Below are 21,434 nucleotides of genomic sequence, written 5' to 3' on the forward strand. Positions count from 1 at the left end.
GCTGTCAGAGCAGTAGATTCAAAACACAATTTGAAGCTTAAAGTAAACAGGACTTGACATATACTAAGATATGAGAGAAAAGATGAGAACAGAATCAAAATTATTTCTAGGGCTTAACACTAGGGGAAATGAAGATGTGATAGAAACAGAGAAGTGATTAGAGAGAGGTTTTGGTAAGAAGCTGACTCAGGTCAGGCATGCTGGCTCATACCTATAATCCCAGCACTTTGGGAGGCTGAGGCAGGCAGATCACTTGAGGTCAGGAGTTCGAGACCAGTCTGGCCAACATGGTGAAACCCCATCTCTACTAAAAATACAAAAATTAGCCAGGCGTGGTGGTGGGCACCTGTAATCCCAGCTACTCGGGAGGCTGAGTTGGGAGGATGGCTTGAACCCAGGAGGCAGAGCTTGCTGTAAGTTGAGATCATGCCATTGAGTTCCAACCTTGGAGACAGAGTGAGACTGTCTTTTAAAAAAAGGGGGGGGGTGGGGGGTGGGCATGGTTGCTCACACCTGTAATCCCAGCACTTTGGGAGGCCAAGGCAGGTGGATCACCTGAGGTCAGGAGTTCGAGACCAGCCTGGCCAACATGGTGAAACCCTGTCTCTACTAAAAATACAAAAATTAGCTGAGTGTGGTGGTGGGTGCCTGTAATCCCAGCTACTTGGGAGGCTGAGGAGGGAGAATCACTTGAACCTGGGAGGCAGAGGTTGCAGTGAGCCGAGATTGCGCCATTGCACTCCAGCCTGGGCAACAAGAGTGAAACTCTGTCTCAAAAAATATATAAATAAATAAAAAAATAAAGAAGCTGATTCAGTACTGCACATTTTGAGTTTGTCAGACGTCAAAAAATCAAAATGAAAAAGGCTAATGGCCAGTTGGAAATAAGTCATTTGGGAGTCTTTTCATGTAACATTTATTGTTATTCTAATAATAGATATTTGGAGGAAGTCTGAGGCTAAGGGGACAATTCATGTCAATAAAAGTTACAGAAGATAGTTACTCCCCAAAAATGATAGAAACTATATTGGTGACTTCATTAGTATTAGGTTCAAGCCAGTTGAGCAAAGAATAACTCTGTAAGAGTATTTTTCTTTTTTTTTTTTTTTTTTTTTTTTTTGAGACGGAGTCTCGCTGTGTCGCCCAGGTTGGAGTGCAGTGGCACAATCTCGGCTCACTGCAAGCTCTGCCTCCCGGGTTCACGCCATTCTCCTGCCTCAGCCTCTCCGAGTAGCTGGGACTACAGGCGCCTGCCACCACGCCCAGCTAATTTTTTTGTATTTTTTAGTAGAGACGGGGTTTCACCGTGGTCTCGATCTCCTGACCTCGCAATCCGCCCGCCTCGGCCTCCCAAAGTGCTGGGATTACAAGCGTGAGCCACCGCGCCCGGCCAAGAGTATTTTTCTTAAAAGTCTAGATTTTCTTTTGTTTAGTCTTATTCCAGAGCCCACCTTCATGAAAATGTTCAAAGCTTTTTTATTTACAAAAGTAACTCAAGAGCATTGAAAATAGACAGAAACAGAAAAACATAAAGCTAAGTAGTGAAAGTTCTTTTTAACAGCTTTATTGAGATATCAACATACAAAAATTGTATGTATTTAAGGTATACAACTTGACGTTTTGATATATGTATACATTGTGAAATAATCACCACATGAAAGCCAACTAACATATCCATTACCTCCACATAGTTACATTTGTGTGCATGTGTGCATGGGGATGAGTAGGGAGATTTAATTTAGGAATTGTCCTCTTAGCAAATTATAAGCATGCGATACAACATTGTTAGCTATCATCACCATGCAGTGAGTGCATTAGAGCTCCAGTAATTATTCATCTTGCATAACTGGAACTTTCTACCATTTGACCAGCATCAGCCCATTTTCACCTTTTCGATAATCCCATTCCACCCAATCTCTACCCTCAAACAGTCTCCATTAATTTGGCATATGTATTTCTAGGTTTTTTTCTATGTATATATGTACAGCTATATTATACACGACTTTACAAAAATGAGATTACTTTTGTATCAGTAGGGTTATTTGATTTGCAAGCAATAGAAATAAACTCTGGCTGACTTAAGCCTGGAAAGGAATTTATTGGAAGGATATGAGGTAGGTACAGAGCTGAAGAACCGAGCTGGAAAACACGAAGAGTCACGCTGGTAAAGCAACTTCCATGACACAGAGAGCAAGGGCTCATGTGCAGTTCTTCAGGCACTGCCATTTCGATGTACCTCCTCCAACCACTTTTTGTCTTTGTATCGTTTCTGTTCAAGATTAAAATTCCTAGGAGAGATAGAACTTGATTGGGTCATGTGCCTACGCCTTATTCAACACTCTCTCTGATTCCAGATAAGGGGGAGTCATTTTGCAAAAAAAGGAAAAAAAAAAAAAGAGCCTATAAAGAGAAGCAGGAAAAATGGATGCTGAGCTTACAAAAAGTAACAGATGTCCACTCTACTGTTTTGTAACTCTTTTTTCCGTTTACCTTCCAGCATGTACAGCTCTGCTTCATTCTTTTTCATCTAATAGTATTTTGTTGTATGGCCTCAATATCATTTATTTAATGAGACACTTCTCAGTGGGCATTTTGTTGAAGTTTTATAGTATTATTAATAATATAAGAACATTTTTATATGTAGATATTTTTACATGTAAACAAGTATTTTGGGGGATATATTTTCAGAAGTGGAATTCCTGGGTCAAAGAATGCATACATCTAAATTTTTAAAATAAATATTGCCAAATTGCCCTCTAAAGGAGTTGATACTCCCACCAGCAAAGCATAAGAATGCCTGGTTTCCTGTGTCTTTGCCTAAGAGATTCAGTATTAGCAATCCTTTTAATTAGTGAAAACACTTAAGAGGATCACTGAAATTGGGTTGAGCCTCTTTCTCTATCACCAGCACACACAGACACTCAGCATTTTCTGACCAGTGTTGAAACTAAGAACTGAAACTAAGAAGGCATTAAATATCATAGGCTGACAGCCTCTCTATTTAAAAGTTAGAATTCTCGTTTTTACTCAACCTCAGTGAGCCTGAGCATAAAAATTTGGCATGAGTGAAATCAGCTGCTTTTAAAGAAGTCAATACTACTTCCATTGGAAGTTAGAATGCTTGAAACACACTGGACATTGAGGGAAAGAAAGCTGCATGTATCTTATCTCACACTCCCTCCAGGGCCTATACATATGTGTGTGTATGTGTATACACACATATATACACATATATATACACATACACACACACATACATTGAGTACATGGGTGGGCAGAATGACCTGTACCATTAAAATTGATTTTTTAATTTTGCTTAGCTCATTTTGTTAAATTTGTATAAGCTAAAGGTGCACATGATGTGGCTCTAGTGTGTATATTGTGTCATTTGTACAAATAAAGTAACCATTGTATCATGTCTAGCTAGAGCAGAATTCTTCAAAATATTTTATCACAGACTGAAAAAGTATAAAACAGGAAAGTATGCCATTTATTAGAACCTTTTTTTTGAGACGGAGTTTCGCTCTTGTTGCCCAGGCTGGAATGCAATGGCACAGTCTCAGCTCACTGCAACCTCCGCCTCCCGAGTTCAAGTGATTCTCCTGCCTCAACCTCTCAAGTAGCTGGGATTACAGGCATGTGCCACCACACCTGGCTAATTTTGTATTTTTAGTAGAGACAGGGTTTAACCATGTTGGCCAGGCTGATCTCAAACTCCTGACTTCAGCTGATCCACCTGCCTCGGCCTCCCAAAGTGCTGGGATTATAGGCATGAGCCACCGCGCCTGGCCTCATCTATTAGAACATTTGTAATGGAAAATGCTGAGAAGCTAAATACCTGAGTTTTAGCCTCAGTTCTCTTTATAGAAGTTGTATAACTTTATGTTAGTCCTTCAACTCCCAAATGCCTACTAACACATATAAAAGGGGGAAATCCTTACAGTCTTACCACCTCATAGGGTGGCAATTTGGATTGAATGAGATGTATGGAATAACTTTCAAAAATGGAAAGCACATGATACATTATTATGTAGGCACAGCACTGGCCTCATAATAAGGTGAATAATTTTTCTCCCATGTCTCAAATATTAAAGGTAGCTTACCATCTTGCACCTCAGCAATTCAGATGTACACATTAAAGGTGAAGGGAACAACTTGTAACAGAAAAGCCATTTCAGTATCATGTTTTTCTTACTCTTCTAATAGTTTATAAAAACTAGATTTAAGATATTCTATGCCACATATTCCCTTCTGAATAGAGAAAAATAATGACATATTTATGTATTCTGAAACACTTTCTTATGGTCTTTCATTTTATCTTTACAACTACAATAGTTCACAATGCGTACTGCTATCCTCATTTTACACCTGAAATATAAATTAAGAGACTTGCCCCAAGCCATACATAAGACTTATAGAGGAGCTGAAACTGACTCACACCCTTAGCACTTTTCCATTGATTCTCAAACTTTCTTTTTTTTTTTTTTTTTTTGAGGCAGAGTCTTGCTCTGTTGCCCAGGCTGGAGTGCAGTGGCGCCATCTCGGCTCACTGCAAGCTCCACCTCCCGGGTTCACGCCATTCTCCTGCCTCAGCCTCCCGAGTAGCTGGGAGTACAGGCGCCCACCACCACGCCCAGCTAATTTTTTGTATTTTTAATAGAGATGGGGTTTCACTGTGTTAGCCAGGATGGTCTCGATCTCCTGACCTCATGATCCGCCCCCCTCGGCCTCCCAAAGTGCTGGGATTACAGGCATGAGCCACCGCGCCCGGCCCAAACTTTCATATATATCAGAATTAGCTGCATAGCTTGTTATACAGACTAGTCCCTTATAACGCAGGTAATTCGGATGTAGGTATTCTGTGGACAATATCGTGAAGCATTTCATTAAGCATGAAGAGAAGCACTTGATTTCTTCTGAAGGTGTTTGCTTGCTTTGTGTCTTTTGCTTTGTGTCAAGAGCCCATGAGTTTCAGAGCTCTTAGCAACTCAGACTCAGTTTGCATTTCTCAATTTAGGAAAGCATGGGATGAATAAATGCCTGGTATTGGAACTCCTGGACCTCAATTAAAGCCCTCATTTAAAGGGCTTTCCTTGGCCTGGGAGAGCGTTCATCTGTGGGAAGGGCTCTCCGTCCTTTGGTGCCACCTAGGGGCCAGTTAGTGCTTTGTAAAAAAGAAATTTGATGGTTTAGGTAAAGAGGAAAAATAAAGGAAAACAAGAGGAGATGAGAGAGATAACTCTAGGGGCTTATTTTATATTCCTTAAAACAAATTTAAATTGTATTTATACTTTGGGTTTTTTGTCCTTATAAGGTCCCTGAGGGGGTGTACATGTTCACTGTTCTATCCCTAGTTCCTACAACAGTGCCCAGCACATAGTAGGTGCTCAGTAACTACTTGTTGAATGAATAAGTGAATGATTAGTGACTGTGCTCTAGTACTAGATGCTGTGCTATTAAAAGGATTTCTCTTCAATCAATAGGGAGCCCAAGTGTGCAAGATATTTCCAACCACACCAGTATAAAAATGTTATCGATGTATCTATTAAAATAAATAATTTACATTTTCTGCTATAGTGGATGTCATCAGAGAAGAGAGGCCCTCTATTTTTCTAATTTAAAGTACAGCTGAGGCTGGGGCATGGTGGCTCACGCCTGTAGTCCCAGCACTTTGAGAGGCCGAGGCGGCTGGATCACCTGCGGTCAGGAGTTTGAGAACAGCCTGGCCAACATGGTGAAACCCCATCTATACTAAAAATACAAAAATTAGCCGGGCATGATGGTGGGCACCTGTAGTCCCAGCTACTCGGGAGGTAGGCGGGAGAATTGCTTGAACCCTGGAGGCAGAGGTTGCAATGAGCCACGATCACACCATTACACTCCAGACTGGGCAACAAAGTAGAAACTCCATCTCAAAAATTTAATAAATAAATATAAATAAAGCACAGCTCAAAAGCTTTCTCCTTTCCTTGACCTTCTTTTTGTTTGTTTGTTTTGTTGGGTTTTTTTTTGTTTTTTTTTGAGACGGAGTCTTGCTCTGTCCCCCAGGCTGGAGTGCAGTGGCGCGATCTCGGCTCCCTGCAAGCTCTGCCTCCCAGGTTCACGCCATTCTCCTGCCTCAGCGTCCCAAGTAGCTGGGACTACAGGCGCCCGCCACCACACCTGGCTAATTTTTTTTTTTTTTTTTTTTTGTATTTTTAAGTGGAGATGGGGTTTCACCTTGTTAGACAGGATGGTCTCGATCTCCTGACCTCATGATCCACCCGCCTCGGCCTCCCAAAGTGCTGGGATTACAGGCGTGAGCCAACGCACCCGGCTCCTTGACCTTCTTAATAGTAATACTGCTAGGTCGGGCATGGTGGCTCACGCCTGTAATCCTAGCACTTTGAGAGGCCAAGGTGGGCGGATCACCTGAGTTCAGGAGTTCGAGACCAGCCTGACCAACATGGAGAAACTCCATCTCTACTAAAAATACAAAAGTTAGCCAGGTGTGGTGGCATGTGCCTGTAGTCCCAGCTACTCTGGAGGTTGAAGCAGGAGAATTGTTTGAACCTGGGAGGCGGAGGTTGCTGTGAGCCGAAGTCTCACCATTGCACTCCAGCCTGGGCAACAAGAGCAAAACTCTGTCTCAAAAAAAATAGTAATAATAATACCACCCTTTTCAGAAATCTTACAGCATCAAATCTTTACTCCTTTTATAGCATTCATCCCTTATCCAACCTTGCTCTCTCTTTTTTTTTTTTTAAATTTGCACATAAAACTTATTTCCTGGCTGGGCATGGTGGGGTGGCTCATGCCTATAATCCCAGCATTTTGGGAGGTTGAGATGGGAGGATCACTTGAGTCCAGGAGTTCGAGAACAACCTGGGCAACATAGTGAGACCCCATCTCTACCCCCACCCCTCACCCAAAAAAAAGTATGTCCCTGTATTAATTAAGATTTTTTTGTTTGCATGTTAACTGAAATTTATTTGAGCTAGCTTAAGCCAAAACCAGGGAAATTACTATAGAAATATGGGAATGTCTTATAAAATCGAATAGCAGTAATACAGCTAGACCTACTGGAGGACTCAGAAGCAGTAAGTAACTTAGGCATCAGTATATTCCCTGTACTTCTTTCTTTTCCTTTCTTCTTGGCCTGAAGCCCAGCTTTCTCTAATCCTCAGGCCTCATAGCAGCAGATGACTACCACATATGTGTTTTTTTTTTTTTTTTTTTTTTTTTTTTTTGAGACGGAGTCTTGCTCTGTCGTCCAGGCTGGAGTGCAGTGGCGCGATCCCAGCTCACTGCAAGCTCCGCCTCCCAGGTTCAAACCATTCTTCTGCCTCAGCCTCCCGAGTAGCTGGGACTACAGGTGCCCGCCACCACGCCCAGCTAATTTTTTTGTGTTTTTAGTAGAGACGGGGTTTCACCGTATTAGCCAGGATGGTCTCGGTCTCCTCACCTGGTGATCCACCCGCCTCGGCCTTCCAAAGTGCTGAGATTACAGGAGTGAGCCACCACACCCAACCCCACATATGTGGTTTTTATATGCCTTAATTCCAGCCACACATAGAGATTAACTGGTTCTGAATATCAATTCCAAATTCGGAGTAGAGAAAATAAATTGACCCAGGTTGAGCCACGTATCTAAATCTGATTCAGTGAGCTTTGAGCAGAGCATATACTTCAATAAATGTCTAGTGCACTTCCCTATTGGAGTGTCAGTGAGATGAGGACCGAAGTCATGGTTTAATAAATATTTTTATGTACTGAGAGCACATTGTTCAGATCTTCATATATAGTGCTATTTAGGAAATATTCTTCAATTGAGGAATGAAAAGATTTCACCCAACTTCCCCCTTTTTTCTAGTTTGCTTTCCTTTCCTCCTTCAACGCCAAAGAAAGAAAGAAAAGGAAGAAAGACATGAGTAGAACGGAAAAGAACAGAGTGAATAGATCTATAAATGATCAAACAGACTGTAATGCAGAAGATGAAAGGGGAGAGATCTCATCTGTTCTTTTTTTCCCCCAACATGCCTTGAACTCTGAGATTTTAAAAAATAGATAATTGGCCTACTTCTGATTCCTGCAAAAACAGAGTATTTCCCAGAAAGCTAAGAACATTGCAGATATTATCAGTTTAATTCTCAATCTTGATTGCTTATTGGCACCACCTGGAGAACTCTTCCCACTACTGACATCAGGCTCCCACCCCAGACAGTTATAAGAATTTCACCCTGTGAGATTCATGCATCTTATGTTTGAAAAGTTTCCTCACGTGATTTTTATGGGCAGTCAGGGTGTAGGACCACTAGCTTCACTGAAGAAACATTTATGTAGACCTATGCATAGCACATCACCTAACTAAGGTTCACAGCAGCTCTGTGAGGTAAGAGGGAGTCAGGTAGAATTAATCCCATTTTACAGATAGTGCAGTAGTGATTGCTGTGAAGTTGCCCATTTTGTAAGTGGTGGACCCAGGAACAGAAACTAAACCTGGAGAGATTGTTAACTTAATCTCATTAAGTCCTGCTGCCAAACACTAATGGGTTTAATTAAGAGATGGTTAGCAGTGCCATTCCTTGCCCTCCCTCACTTAGTTGTGCATTCCTTCCAGTTCATCTCCATTCACCTGTCTCCATTTATCTTTTGTTCCTGGACGCAGGAACTAAATAAAAAGAGGACCCAGAAGGAGATGGAGCATGCCATGCTAATCCGGCACGACGAGTCCACCCGAGAGCTAGAGTACAGGCAGCTGCACACGTTACAGAAGCTACGCATGGATCTGATCCGTTTACAGCACCAGACTGAACTGGAAAACCAGCTGGAGTACAATAAGAGGCGAGAAAGGGAACTGCACAGAAAGCATGTCATGGAACTTCGGCAACAGCCAAAAAACTTAAAGGTAAGATTTATGCTTCTGGACAGTGTTGGACCAGATCAGTGGTTTCTTTACCTGAAGTGTCAGAGTCACCTGAGCAACTTTTCAGAATCACAAATTTCTGTGCCCCACATCTATTGTATCAGAATCTCCAGTTGTAAAACAGAGAGTCTATATTTAAGCTCCTGAAAAGGAGATGTTGGGCAAGCTGGTTTGGAAACTATTATTATACTACATTATCTATCAATTTGTCATCATATCCATTATGGATTTCTCTGAGCACTTCATGACCTGCCCTCTTCAGAACTGGACTAATAGCAGTTTATGGTTCTAATCCCAGGAAATAAGGAAGTTCTATTGGTGTTAGGTACTTTGAGCACTGCTATATTGAGAAAGACTCTAAAGCCACATGCAAGCTTAGGAGAAAGAGTGTCATTTATTAGTGATGTCTGTCATGGTCATCAGGAATGAATCTACAAGTGCCAGGCATTTACCACTTCTGCACTAGAGATGCAGAGATGTGGAGGAACTCCTGTGGCCCTCACTGCCTCCAGCTAATTTTAGCTGACTGCTAATTAACAAGCTCCATGTACTAAGCCATTGCTGTATATCCGGGAGGACGTTGTCAGTGTTGCCACAGATATGAGGCCAACCTCGATCACACTGGCTGTGCGTCTCTTCAGTCAAATCCTAAGCTAAGCAGTGATTTCTATCACCATAAGTCCTCAGAGTGTTCGTGAAGTGCACACATGACTATGGGGTAACCTGATGGAATGCCTTCTGGGCTTAAAATAATATACTCTACCTTCTCTTTGCCCAAATGCATATTTGATATTGCTACATGCAAGCACAACCTCTTAATGGGGAAAAAATTCTAAATCACTTTTCTCTTTCAGTTTACGCTGAAATCCAGTAGAAATAGATTAGGATATGAGGTACTATCCGTATGCTCTCCTTTATGGAGTTGATAAGAAATTGCTATAAACCAGAGCAGTGAGAGCTGGCTTTTATAATGCTATCCCCTGTCTCACTTGGAAACAGGGTGAAACACAAAAACAAAAAAAAAAGGGGAAAAAACAATGAACAATGGAAGACACTGAAGTGTCTGACTAGGAAAGCATGAAAAGAGTTGCCACTCTTCCAACAAGCTAGGCTTCAGAATATCGCTCAATCTGCTTAGAGTTGTCATCCCCTTGCAACAGTCCTTATTTTCTTTGAAGCCATTTGTAAATTCAAAATTACTTATAGTCATTCAATATAAAACCGAAAGTATAGGTAGCGTTAACTTTTGTCTGTGTCATACATACTGCTTGATTTTTATTGATTAGCAGTGTGGGTCACTGCACCCAAAAACAGATGCTCTCAGAACTTGTATTATATCATTATGGTAGAAGGCTTTCTGTATTTACTGATGTGCCTTTATTTTTCCTTTGTCACTTTTTCTACCCAGGCCATGGAAATGCAAATTAAAAAACAGTTTCAGGACACTTGCAAAGTACAGACCAAACAGTATAAAGCACTCAAGAATCACCAGTTGGAAGTTACTCCAAAGAATGAGCACAAAACAATCTTAAAGACACTGAAAGATGAGCAGACAAGAAAACTTGCCATTTTGGCAGAGCAGTATGAACAGAGTATAAATGAAATGATGGCCTCTCAAGCGGTAAGTGGTTAGGTTTGGTGCCACGGCTTCGAGAGCTTTGGGAATCAAGAAAATCCAAGATCCAGCCTGTTGTTCCCAAGATGATTCTTGCACAAATTTAGGATATTGATGTTTTTCTGCCCAAAGGACTGAGGAAAGGACGACGCTGAATAAAGCCAAGCCAATGTGGATACTTGCCGGAGTGCCTTATAAGATGGAACTCAACGAGTGACATGCCACATCAGACCTGTGGCACATAGGGATTTTGAGGGCAAATGTGATAAATGTGATAGATACCACATATGACACCATGTGTTCATTTATCAAAGATTTTACTGACTGCCCTCCCCCCAACTAATATCAGGCACAAATGAATAAGACAGTCCCTGCCCTTAGGGAGCCCACAGTCAAGTGAGGAAGACAGATATACAGACACACTCATGCAATAAACTTTTATTAAGCATCAGTGTTCAGCACTCTGCTGGACTCAGAGATGGAGGATGAGCTAGACAGACAATTTGTCAGTCAAGCCAGGTAGTCAGATAATTAAGCAGTAATAGTAAAACATGGTAAGTGGGGCCGGGCGCGGTGGCTCACGCCTGTAATCCCAGCATTTTGGGAGGCCGAGGCAGGTGGATCACAAGGTCAGGAGTTCGAAACCAGGCTGACCAACATGGTGAAACCCCATCTCTACAAAAAATACAAAAATTAGCCAGGCGTGGTGGCAGGCACCTGTAGTCCCAGCTACTCAGGAGGCTGAGGCAGGAGAATCACTTGAACCCGGGTGGCGGAGGTTGCAGTGAGCCGAGATCGCACCACTGCACTCCAGCCTGGGTGACAGAGCGAGACTCTGTCTGAAAAAAAAAAAAAAAAAAAGCAAGAGATTTGAAATGGGAGGTACTGGGGGTTAGGGGAGAACAAGTAGGACTAACTAAGCTGGTCCAGGGAAATCTTCCCAGAGGGAGTCAAGAAACTTTAAGGAATTCATTGACATAAACCGATTCCTTGAAACTGGGACCTACGTAGGCAAAGGTTCAAACAGAGGAAAGTATATGGAGACAGAAAGAACTTTGGTGTGAGCCCAAAGTTCAAGGAGGAAGATTGCAGGAACCCAGAATGGAGAGGTCATAAAGGGAGCTTGGGATGGGAGCTTGCCTGGTAATTCGGTGAAGATTTCCCAAGGAGATGAGTCTTAAAGAGTAATAGTTTACCAAATAGGCATAAGAGAAAAAGTTATTCCTGACAGAGGATACAGTATATGCAAAGACTCAGAGGCCTGAAAGAGGATGGCACATTTGAGAAACAATGAGTGATTGCTATGGCAAGAGTGTAGGATGCTTGTTGAGGGAAAGCGGGAAGATAGGGTCAGGGCCTCAGAAGCCAGGAGTTTGGATATTATTTTGTAAGCAATGGAGAGCTGTTGAACCCTGTTTTAAGAAGGAAAGCATAACTGGATCAGATTTGTGTTACAGAAAGATATTAGCAGAAATGTGGCAAATATAGGTAAAGAGACCTGTTAGGAAGCCATTATAATAGTTCAGGAGAAAGATGATGAGAGAACATGCTAATAGAGGTGGAGAGAAGTGGGGAAGGTTTTAAGAAATATTTAGGAGGCGAGAATAGAAATAACTTAGTGACCAATTTGAGAGGTTTGACAACAGAGTAGAATAGGTCATTATCTTACCAAGCTGGAACAATAAAAGAGTGAGTTTGCATGCCTGCAAGGATAATTGACTAAGTTGTAGACATGGTATCTGAGTTTTGTGGGTGACCAGGTAGAGAGGTACAGATAATGGAAAACTGCTGTTTAGGAGGGATGTCAAGATTAAAGGCAGAAACCTAGACTTCATTGTTATATAGGTGCACTTGTGGCTGGTAGGAATGGATGAGATCTGCTGGGGATGGGAGGTACTCTTAGAGAGGAAAGAACTAAGGACAGGGTCTGGTAGACATCAACATTTGAGGGCTGAGTAGAAGTAGAACAAAAATGAATAATCAGAGACACAACACAGGAAGGGAACCCGAAGAGAGCATGTCACAGGAGCCAGAGCAGGAGTTTCTGACAGCATCACATGTTGCAGAGATTAATTAGAAGAATAAGCTTTGAGGTGTTCATTGGACCTAGCACTGGATTCGTCCATTGCTTGTCTTGGACAATCAGTGGAGTGGTGGGACTGGGAGACATTATAGAGCATTGAATGAGGGATTATAAAGTGAAATCCAAATGGTAAGTGAGACTGCTTTTCCCAGATCCTCATGAATGAAGGAAAAGAGAACAAGAGCTGTAGCAAAAGGAGAAAATAGTTGAAGGAAGACTTCTGTTAGTTGGGAGATGCTTAAGCATGCATGTTCTTAGGCTGAGGATGGGAGCTAGTGCATTCATCTATTCATCCATCCAGCAAGTATTCATTGAGTGCCTACATGATGTACCAGGCATCTGGAGATACTGTGGTGGATAAGACAGTCATGGATTACATCTTCATGGAGTTTATGGAAGCATGGAGGAAACAGACATTGGAAAAGTCTACTCCGTGTAATGGCAGAGCAAGAGCAAGGTGCCAACAGAGAACAAAACAGGAGAGCTCGCCTGGTCTGGAGAGTCAGGAGAGGCCTCCCTGGCACAATGGCTATGTAGGCTGAGGAACCTACACATGAGGAACACATGTGTGAACGTGGGGAAGGCAGTGCACTTCGGAGGAATTCACAGAAATCTATTATGTTTCGGATGTAGGGAACTAGGAGAGGACTAACATGAGAACAAGACTGGAGGGGTAAACAGGCTGGGTCACGTAGGGGCTTTCAGGCTTTGTTAAAAATTTTTGTCTTTATCCGAAACAATGAAAAGCCACTGGAGGGTATTAAGCAGGGTGTGACATCAGATTTGTGTTTTTGAACCATCACTCTGGTGACATGGAGAATGGCCTGGGAGATGGGAAGAATGGATATTAGGAGATGATTTGTGAAGTTACTTTTACCCAGGGTATGAGGGAGTGGTAGCTAGACTAGAAAAGAGGCAGTCGGGATGAAGGGGGAAGTTACTAAATTTGGTGGGAGGTAGAATTGAGAGTACTTAATGACAGGTTGAATGTGGAGAGTCCAGTGTTCAGGATGACTTCCAGTCTCTGGTTTGAACAAAACAGTAGATGATGGGCCAGGCATGGTGGCTCATGCCTGTAATCCTCGCATTTTGGGAGGCCAAGGTGGGCAGATCACCTGAGGTCAGGAGTTCAAGACCAGCCTGGCCAATGTGGCGAAACCCTGTCTCTACTAAAAATACAAAAATTCGTCGGGCTTGGTGGCACACACTTGTGTAATCCCAGCTACTTGGGAGACTGAGGCAGGAGAATCGCTTGGACCAAGGAGGCAGCAGAGGTTGCAGTGAGCCGAGATCACACCACTGCACTCCAGCCTGGGCAACAGAATGAGACTCCGTCTCAAAAAAAAAAAAACAAAAACAAAACAGTAGATGATGGTCTACCTATATTTACCTATATGGTAAAAAAGGAAGTGGAACAGATTGGGGCGTGGGAAGGCAAAGGTGATGTGTTGGCTGTGTGGAGCCTGAGAGCCTGGGAAACATCCAGAGGAGGATGTCTCTGGTAGACTAGAGGAGCTCGTCTGGACCTCAGAAGGAAAGTCTGAAATAGAGGTTTAGTGTGGGAGTCATTTGCACATATGTAGACGGTAATTGAGGCTTTTGAAATAGATGAGATTCTTAGGAAGAGTGGTTAGAGGAACAAGAGGGCCCAGGACAAAGCCCTTAGGAACACCCACATTTAAGGGCCAGGTAGATAAGGACTACTGGAAAGGGAATAGTCAGAGAGGGAAGACAAAAACCAAGAAGTTGTGGTATCTCAGAAGACAAAGATTTCAAGAAGGAAGGGGCAGTCGGCAATACCCAATGCTGCTGGAAGGTCAGGTAACGGGCCACTTCCAGACCATCATGGGTCACCTTAATGTGAGCAGTAGAAGTAGAGGGTTAGGATCAGAATGAGTGTGAGGAAAGGAGTGCAGAGAGAGGTGAAAGGCAAAGAAAAGGAAGAAGTTGATAGAGACATAGAGGTTGATAGGGTTTTTGTCTTGTTAATCTTTATATGCTCAGCCTCTGCAACAATGTGTGGCATACAACAAGAGTTCAATGAATGTTTGTTATATAAAATGGGAGAGACCAGGCACGGTGGCTCATACCTGTAATCCCAGCACTTTGTGGGAAGGGTCACTTGAGGCCAAGAATTCTTGACCAGCCTGGGCAACATAGCAAGACCCTGTCTCTACAAAAAATACAAAAATTAGCCAGGCATGGTGGCATATGCCTGTAGTCCCAGTGACTTGGGAGGCTGAAGCAGGAGGATCACTCAAGCCCAGGAGTTCAAGGCTGCAGTGAGCTATGATCACACCACTGCACTCCAGCCTGGGCAACAGAACAAGACTGGGACTCTTAAAAAAAATAAATAAGATGAGAGAGAACAGGATCAGAAATATAGGTCAATGATTACCCTTGAATAAAAGGAGAGAAATGCCCTTTCTTCTGAGACAGGGAGGAGATAAGTGTGTGATCATTACAGTATCCTTTACTGACTACTTACCATGTGGCAAGTACAATGTTAAATATCTCGTGTTATTTCATTTCATTTTTGTGAAACCCCTTTGAAGTAGTTACTGTTTTGACCCTAATTTACCTGTGAGGAAACTGAAGTTCACTGAAGTAAAGCTACTTGCTTAGGACAGGAGTTGGCAAACTTTGTCTGTAAAGGGACAGATAGTAATTAGCTTTGTGGACCACAGGGTCTCTGTCACAGCTACTCAGCTTTGCCATTGTAGCACAAATGCAGCCATAGACAAAACACAAATTAATGAGTATTATCAATGTCCAATAAAACTTGATTTATGGCTGGGCAAAGCGGCTCATGCCTGTAATCCCAGCACTTTGGGAGGCCGAGGCGGGTGGATCACCTGAGGTCAGGAGTTCGAGACCAGCCTGGCCAATCTGGTGAAACCTTATCTCTGCTAAAAATACAAAAATTAGTTAGGCATGGTGGCGCGTGCCTGTAATCCCAGCTACTCAGGAGGCTGAGGCAGGAAAATCGCTTCAACCAGGGAGTCGGAGGTTGCAGTGAGCCGAGATCGCACCACAGCACTCCAGCCTGGTGACAGAGCGAGACTCCGTCTCAAAAAATATACATATATTTACAAAACCAGGCACCATGTTAGATTTGGCCCATGGGCTGTGGTGTGCCAACCCCTGGCTTGGGGGTAAGGGGGAAGGTCACATAGCTAATTAGTGGTGGAGCTAGGATTTGAACCCATCTTGGGGGGAATCCTGTGCTCCTATATGCTTGGCTGCTACTACATTATATTGCCTCTTACCGTATCTTTTTCTTCAGTGTAAGCCACTGTAAAGAACAGACATATTTACCTATACTCTTATAAAACTTTTTAATGGAGCTGGGCACAGTGGCTCACACCTATAATCCCAGTATTTTGGGAGGCCAAGGCAGGCAGATCACCTGAGTTCAGGAGTTTGAGACCAGCCTGGCCAACACGGTGAAACGCCATCTCTATTAAAAATACAAAAAATTAGCTGGGCCTGGTGGCACTTACCTGTAATCCCAGCTACTCGGGAGGATGAGGCAGGAGAATCACTTGAACCTGGGAGAAGGAGGTTGCAGTGAGCTGAGATCACACCACTGCACTCAGCCTGGGCAACTGAGTGAGACTGTCTCAAAAACCACGAAAAAACAACTGTTTAATGGATTTGATGTGTGTAAGCTTGGGTGATAAAAACTAAATGCTGGAATATCCTCTGATTTCTAGCACTGGGCCGTCAGAGTCAGAGCTGGTACAGAACAATGGTACCAGTTACTGATCATAATAATAGCATGCCAGAAATAAAAGGAAATGGAGATGTTCTAAATGTTTAAAGATGTTTAGATGGTCTAAATTGACCATAGAATGAACCTCTCACCCACTTAGCTGGGGCTTACAGCAACTAATGCAGACAAATAGAAAAGAACAGGACTTTCACTGCCTTTACTGATAAGGAACCTCCCGTATCAAGAGGGAATCAATAACAACCCTCACTGGGAGCTAGTAAATCCTTTGGCATTTACCTGTGAGTCTGTTCCTGCCAAAGACTATGTATTGTGTCTAGTGTCTCTTATCCCTTCATTCCTTACTGGGAAAATGAGAACTATCCATCCTCTTTAAGGGTTTTAATGAAACCTGGTTAGGATTAATTTTTAGAAGGTACCTTGGAAATATGATTACATAATTTATTTTATGTTCCTTTAATCTCTATAGTATGTTTCTCCAGAAGTACTAAAAGAAGACACATGCAAATATCTAAAACTATTTTAATATAACATTTCAAAATAATTTTTCAATCAAGATATGTATATTGTCACAAATTGTATATAAGGTGGAAAATAAGTATCATGGAAAAGTGGTCAATATGGAAACACAGATAAGCTCAGGGTAGATGGACTGATCCAAGGGTTCTAATCTCATAGTTCTCAGCCAAACTGTGGGCCTGCCAAAATTGGACCAAAGCAAGCCTGCGACCAGGGGTCATCATTCCTAAACACTGTCCTGCTGATGGTCTGAAACCTTCCACTCTGCTTTGAGAAGCTGGCACTTCTACTTGGTTCATTCTCCACACAGGATCTGGGTATCTTGTATAAGACAAAGTTCGGGCACTGCTTCAAAGCAGTTATGCCTCTTAAAATTATCAAGCCTACCTACCCTCTGTGGGGAAGAGATTTTTTTTTTTATGAGACAAATTCTCTGTCTCCCAAGCTGGAGTGCAGTGGTGTGATCACAGCCTCGAACTCCTGGGTTCAAGAGATTCTTCTGCCTCAGCCTCCCAAAGTAGCTGGGACTACAGGCACATGCCACCATGCCTGCTAATTTTTTTAAAAAATCTTTGTATAGATGGGGGTCTCACAATATTTCCCAGGCTAGTATTGAACGCCAGGCCTCAAGCAATCCTCACACCCTGGCCTCCCAAAGCGCTGAGATAACACAGGTGAGCCACCAGCCAGGGAAGAGATTTTGAACCACTTGGAGTTTTGGATTGGCTGGCTAGCAATGTAACTTTTGTAGCCAACAATAGGTGCCAACATTACTACTTGGAGCATAACAGTACTGTGGTATATTCCTCAAGTTTTATGGAAATTGGAATCAATTTTTTAGAGCTAAGTATATCTAAATGATTTTAGGGTTAAAGATCTTGAAATAAGGACATGATCAGTTGAAACCAAAATAATGATAACCACTACTATTTATTGAACACTTGTAATGCATTGAGAACTGTGCCTAGGATTTTATGTGAATTCTTTCATTTAATCCTCCCACCAATCTCAGGCAATAGGAACTATTCTTGTTATTTTCTTGAGGATGAAACACATGAGATCTAGAGAGGTAGGTAATGTGCCAAGGTGTAACACACACAAGTGGTTGGTGTAGCTATAATTCAAGCCCAGGAGCCTACCTCCAAAGCCCACAGGTGTAGCCTTCCTGACGACTGCTGCTGTGGTTTCAGGTCATACTGAAAAGAATGTGTTTGGTATTGTAGCCCATTGGGCAGACTTGACTGTTTTTGATTCCTAACTCTGAATGTACCCAGAGCATCTGTGTTTTTGAGGGGGCAACCAATTTCAGTCCAAATGAGGAAACCTCTTCCAGTAGTCACCAAGGGCTGTAGGCCACCAAGGGCTGTAGGCAAGGGTGCATGACCGTGTGTGTCTTCTGTGCCCGCAGTTACGGCTAGATGAGGCTCAAGAAGCAGAATGCCAGGCCTTGAGGCTACAGCTCCAGCAGGAAATGGAGCTGCTCAACGCCTACCAGAGCAAAATCAAGATGCAAACAGAGGCACAACATGAACGTGAGCTCCAGAAGCTAGAGCAGAGAGTGTCTCTGCGCAGAGCACATCTTGAGCAGAAGGTATGAGAGCATTACTGGGGGTCCCGTGCCACTGGGTGGAAGGGGGCGTGGCTGAGGGAACTGCCATATATGCAGCCTTCCTTAGTTGGAGATTAAACTGGGCACTTTTCACTTATCTGCTTTATGCTACTGGTACCCTTGTGAGGTAGGCATTGTCCCCATTCTATAGGCCGAAACACCAAGGCACGCATGTCTGACCCCACATCCTAAGTCTTTCTGCTACTCTGCTAGGAAACCCTCAATGTTCCCAGCCAGAGGAATGATGTGGGTTGCTGGGGGGGTTGATGTGACACCTGAAAGGTACTGTGAGCTGATAGCAGGGCTGCCAAATGGCACGAGGAAGCCAAATGTATAATAGATTTGACTTTTCAGCGATTTTTAAACGGAGAGAAATCACCAGCAGGGCTCTTTAAAAAAAAATTAAAAATGATGATAGGCTGATATTGCCATGCATAATAAATGTTATCCCAACTGAAATATTCATTGCTTTAGATATTCTGAGGAATATGAAGTAGAAAAGATTTCATAAGGCATCTCAAAGCTGTTAAGCATTTATTTGCTTAACCAGTGATTTGCACTTTCTTCCAGTAGTTCCCTGAGACCAACGTAACAGACTATTTTCCCAGCTCCTGTTCTAGAACTAAATTACTAATGACCCAGGAGGCATTTGGCTCTCTGTGGGAAAGCAGCACAATGCAATTGTGCTTGAGTGTCTTTTAGCTTCTCGTGAGCCATCCCCTAACACAGGACACTGACCTAGATCCGCCCAGCTGCTGGGCTTGCCAGAATGGCATTGCCAGCCCCAGGTGGACCCCAAACATTTTTATTCTTGTGAGCAAGTTTTAAATATAATGATTTAGATGCATTGATCACAGGACTCGGCCAGCCTTCCTCGGTCCTCCCTTAGTTCCTGTGTGTGTGTGTGTGTGTGTGTGCACTTCATATGTGTGCCTATGTGTGTGTGCATGTCATATGTGTGCCTATGGGTGTATCGTGTGCATGTGGGTGTCTGTTAGGAGATGCCTTCCATTAAGAACTGCATTGTGCTTGTTTCAGATTGAAGAGGAGCTGGCTGCCCTTCAGAAGGAACGCAGCGAGAGAATAAAGAACCTATTGGAAAGGCAAGAGCGAGAGATTGAAACTTTTGACATGGAGAGCCTCAGAATGGGATTTGGGAATTTGGTTACATTAGATTTTCCTAAGGAGGACTATAGATGAGATTAAATTTTTTGCCATTTACAAAAAAAAAAGAAAACAAAAAAATTCAGACCCTGCAAAACCACATTCCCCATTTTAACGGGCGTTGCTCTCACTCTCTCTCTCTCTCTTACTCTTACTGACATCGTGTCGGACTAGTGCCTGTTTATTCTTACTCCATCAGGGGCCCCCTTCCTCCCCCCGTGTCAACTTTCAGTGCTGGCCAAAACCTGGCCGTCTCTTCTATTCATAGTACACGTCACAGTATTGATGTGATTCAAAATGTTTCAGTGAAAACTTTGGAGACAGTTTTAACAAAACCAATAAACCAACAAAAAAAGTGGATGTATATTGCTTTAAGCAATCACTCATTACCACCAATCTGTGAAAGTAAAGCAAAAAAAAATAATAATAAATGCCAAGGGGGAGAGAGACACAATATCCGCAGCCTTACACCTTAACTAGCTGCTGCATTATTTTATTTTATTTTATTTTTTTGGTATTTATTCATCAGGAATAAAAAAAAACAAAGTTTTATTAAAGATTGAAAATTTGATACATTTTACAGAAACTAATTGTGATGTACATATCAGTGGTGACATATTATTACTTTTTTGGGGATGGGGGGTGGGTGGGGTGAAGAGATCTTGTGATTTTTAAGAACCTGCTGGCAAGAGTTTAACTTGTCTTCAGCATATTCTGATTGTATCATAATCATTTTCTGCTGTTGCAGAGGATGTGAATACACTTAAGGAGCTCACAGAATCCCAGTAGCACAAATTGGGCTTTGGCAAATCGTGTATTTTGTGTATAGAAGGAATTTAAGGAGAGGTATTACTTATTTTCATATTGTATTTTAACTGTTTCTCTGATCAAATTTTTTTACTTCCTCCTCCTGTTCCTCCCCACCTCCCTCCTTTTCCAATTCAGTATTTGGAGTTCAGCACTGTCTCTCAATCAGATCATCTTGATCTTTTTCTTTATTTCCCTTCCCCTTCCTAAGTCCCATTTCTTGGTCATAAATATTGCATTATTCACACTTTCAAACTGTGTATTTTCTTACAATAAAAAATGATGAAAAAAAAAAAGGCTTTACTTCTTTTGCATGCACTTTAAAAACAAAACGAAACATTTTTCAGGTTCCAAGGAAGAGCATGATAACTGTCAGAGCTTTTAATTATATTTGTAAATAAAAGTGTTCATCACATCGCCTTGCTGTGTTATTGTAGCAGGAGGTTTCCCTTCTAGGTTCACCAGTTCACAATTCAGAGGGACAGCCACCCTCCTGAAACTGTTCTCCATAGCCTCGGTCGCTCCAAGAAGAGCCATTCAAGACTTTCAGGTAAAGCTCTGTCTTCCAAGTTCCTCTATGGGGGTGAAGATAGCGTTGCACCATTTGATGTGGGCACGTGGTCAACTGCACCTTTCTGTCCTAAAGAATAGAAGGCATGCGTGCACATGTGCACACGTGCGCACACACACACACAAAACCCCCCACGTGCCAGTCGTGCATAGAAGCATGCATTGCTGAAGAGAGAAATTGGGCACCCTTAAAGAAAAGCAGGCTGTGGAGAAGGCACTATAATGAAATATTTGAAATGATCCCACTGTAATATTAGATCCCTCTCCCCTTATATTCTGCTTTTATTAGAATAATTTTACATGTAAAACAATGAGATAGTAAAAAATATAAAATTTCAGGGATATGATTTGGGAGTCAGGACAATCTCAGTAAGATCCCATATGCTTAAGCCTCTATCAGGCTTGTCCAGCCCACCTTATTTTGCTGTT

At 42.5% G+C, this 21,434-nt stretch overlaps 1 protein-coding gene across 8 annotated transcripts in view; it reads left to right on the forward strand.

Moving 5' to 3' along the window:
* The window catches only part of TAOK3 (TAO kinase 3), a 225,608-nt gene extending 204,677 nt beyond the window's left edge, over positions 1 to 20,931 (forward strand). For 6 of the 8 annotated variants that reach the window (XM_032168554.2, XM_032168551.2, XM_058425064.1 and 3 more), the window contains 4 exons: positions 8,648 to 8,887; positions 10,314 to 10,526; positions 18,264 to 18,446; positions 19,503 to 20,931. In XM_032168554.2, the coding sequence (XP_032024445.1) occupies positions 8,648 to 8,887; positions 10,314 to 10,526; positions 18,264 to 18,446; positions 19,503 to 19,664 (798 nt within the window). In that variant the 3' untranslated portion in view covers positions 19,665 to 20,931. The remainder of the gene's footprint in view (positions 1 to 8,647; positions 8,888 to 10,313; positions 10,527 to 18,263; positions 18,447 to 19,502) is intronic. The other 2 variants (XM_032168555.2, XM_058425066.1) reach the window with 1 other exon arrangement.
* Positions 20,932 to 21,434: the final 503 nt, after the last annotated feature.

The sequence above is a fragment of the Hylobates moloch genome, unplaced genomic scaffold, assembly GCF_009828535.3.
Source record: "Hylobates moloch isolate HMO894 unplaced genomic scaffold, HMol_V3 SCAFFOLD_12, whole genome shotgun sequence".
NCBI classification, from domain to species: Eukaryota; Metazoa; Chordata; class Mammalia; order Primates; family Hylobatidae; genus Hylobates; species Hylobates moloch.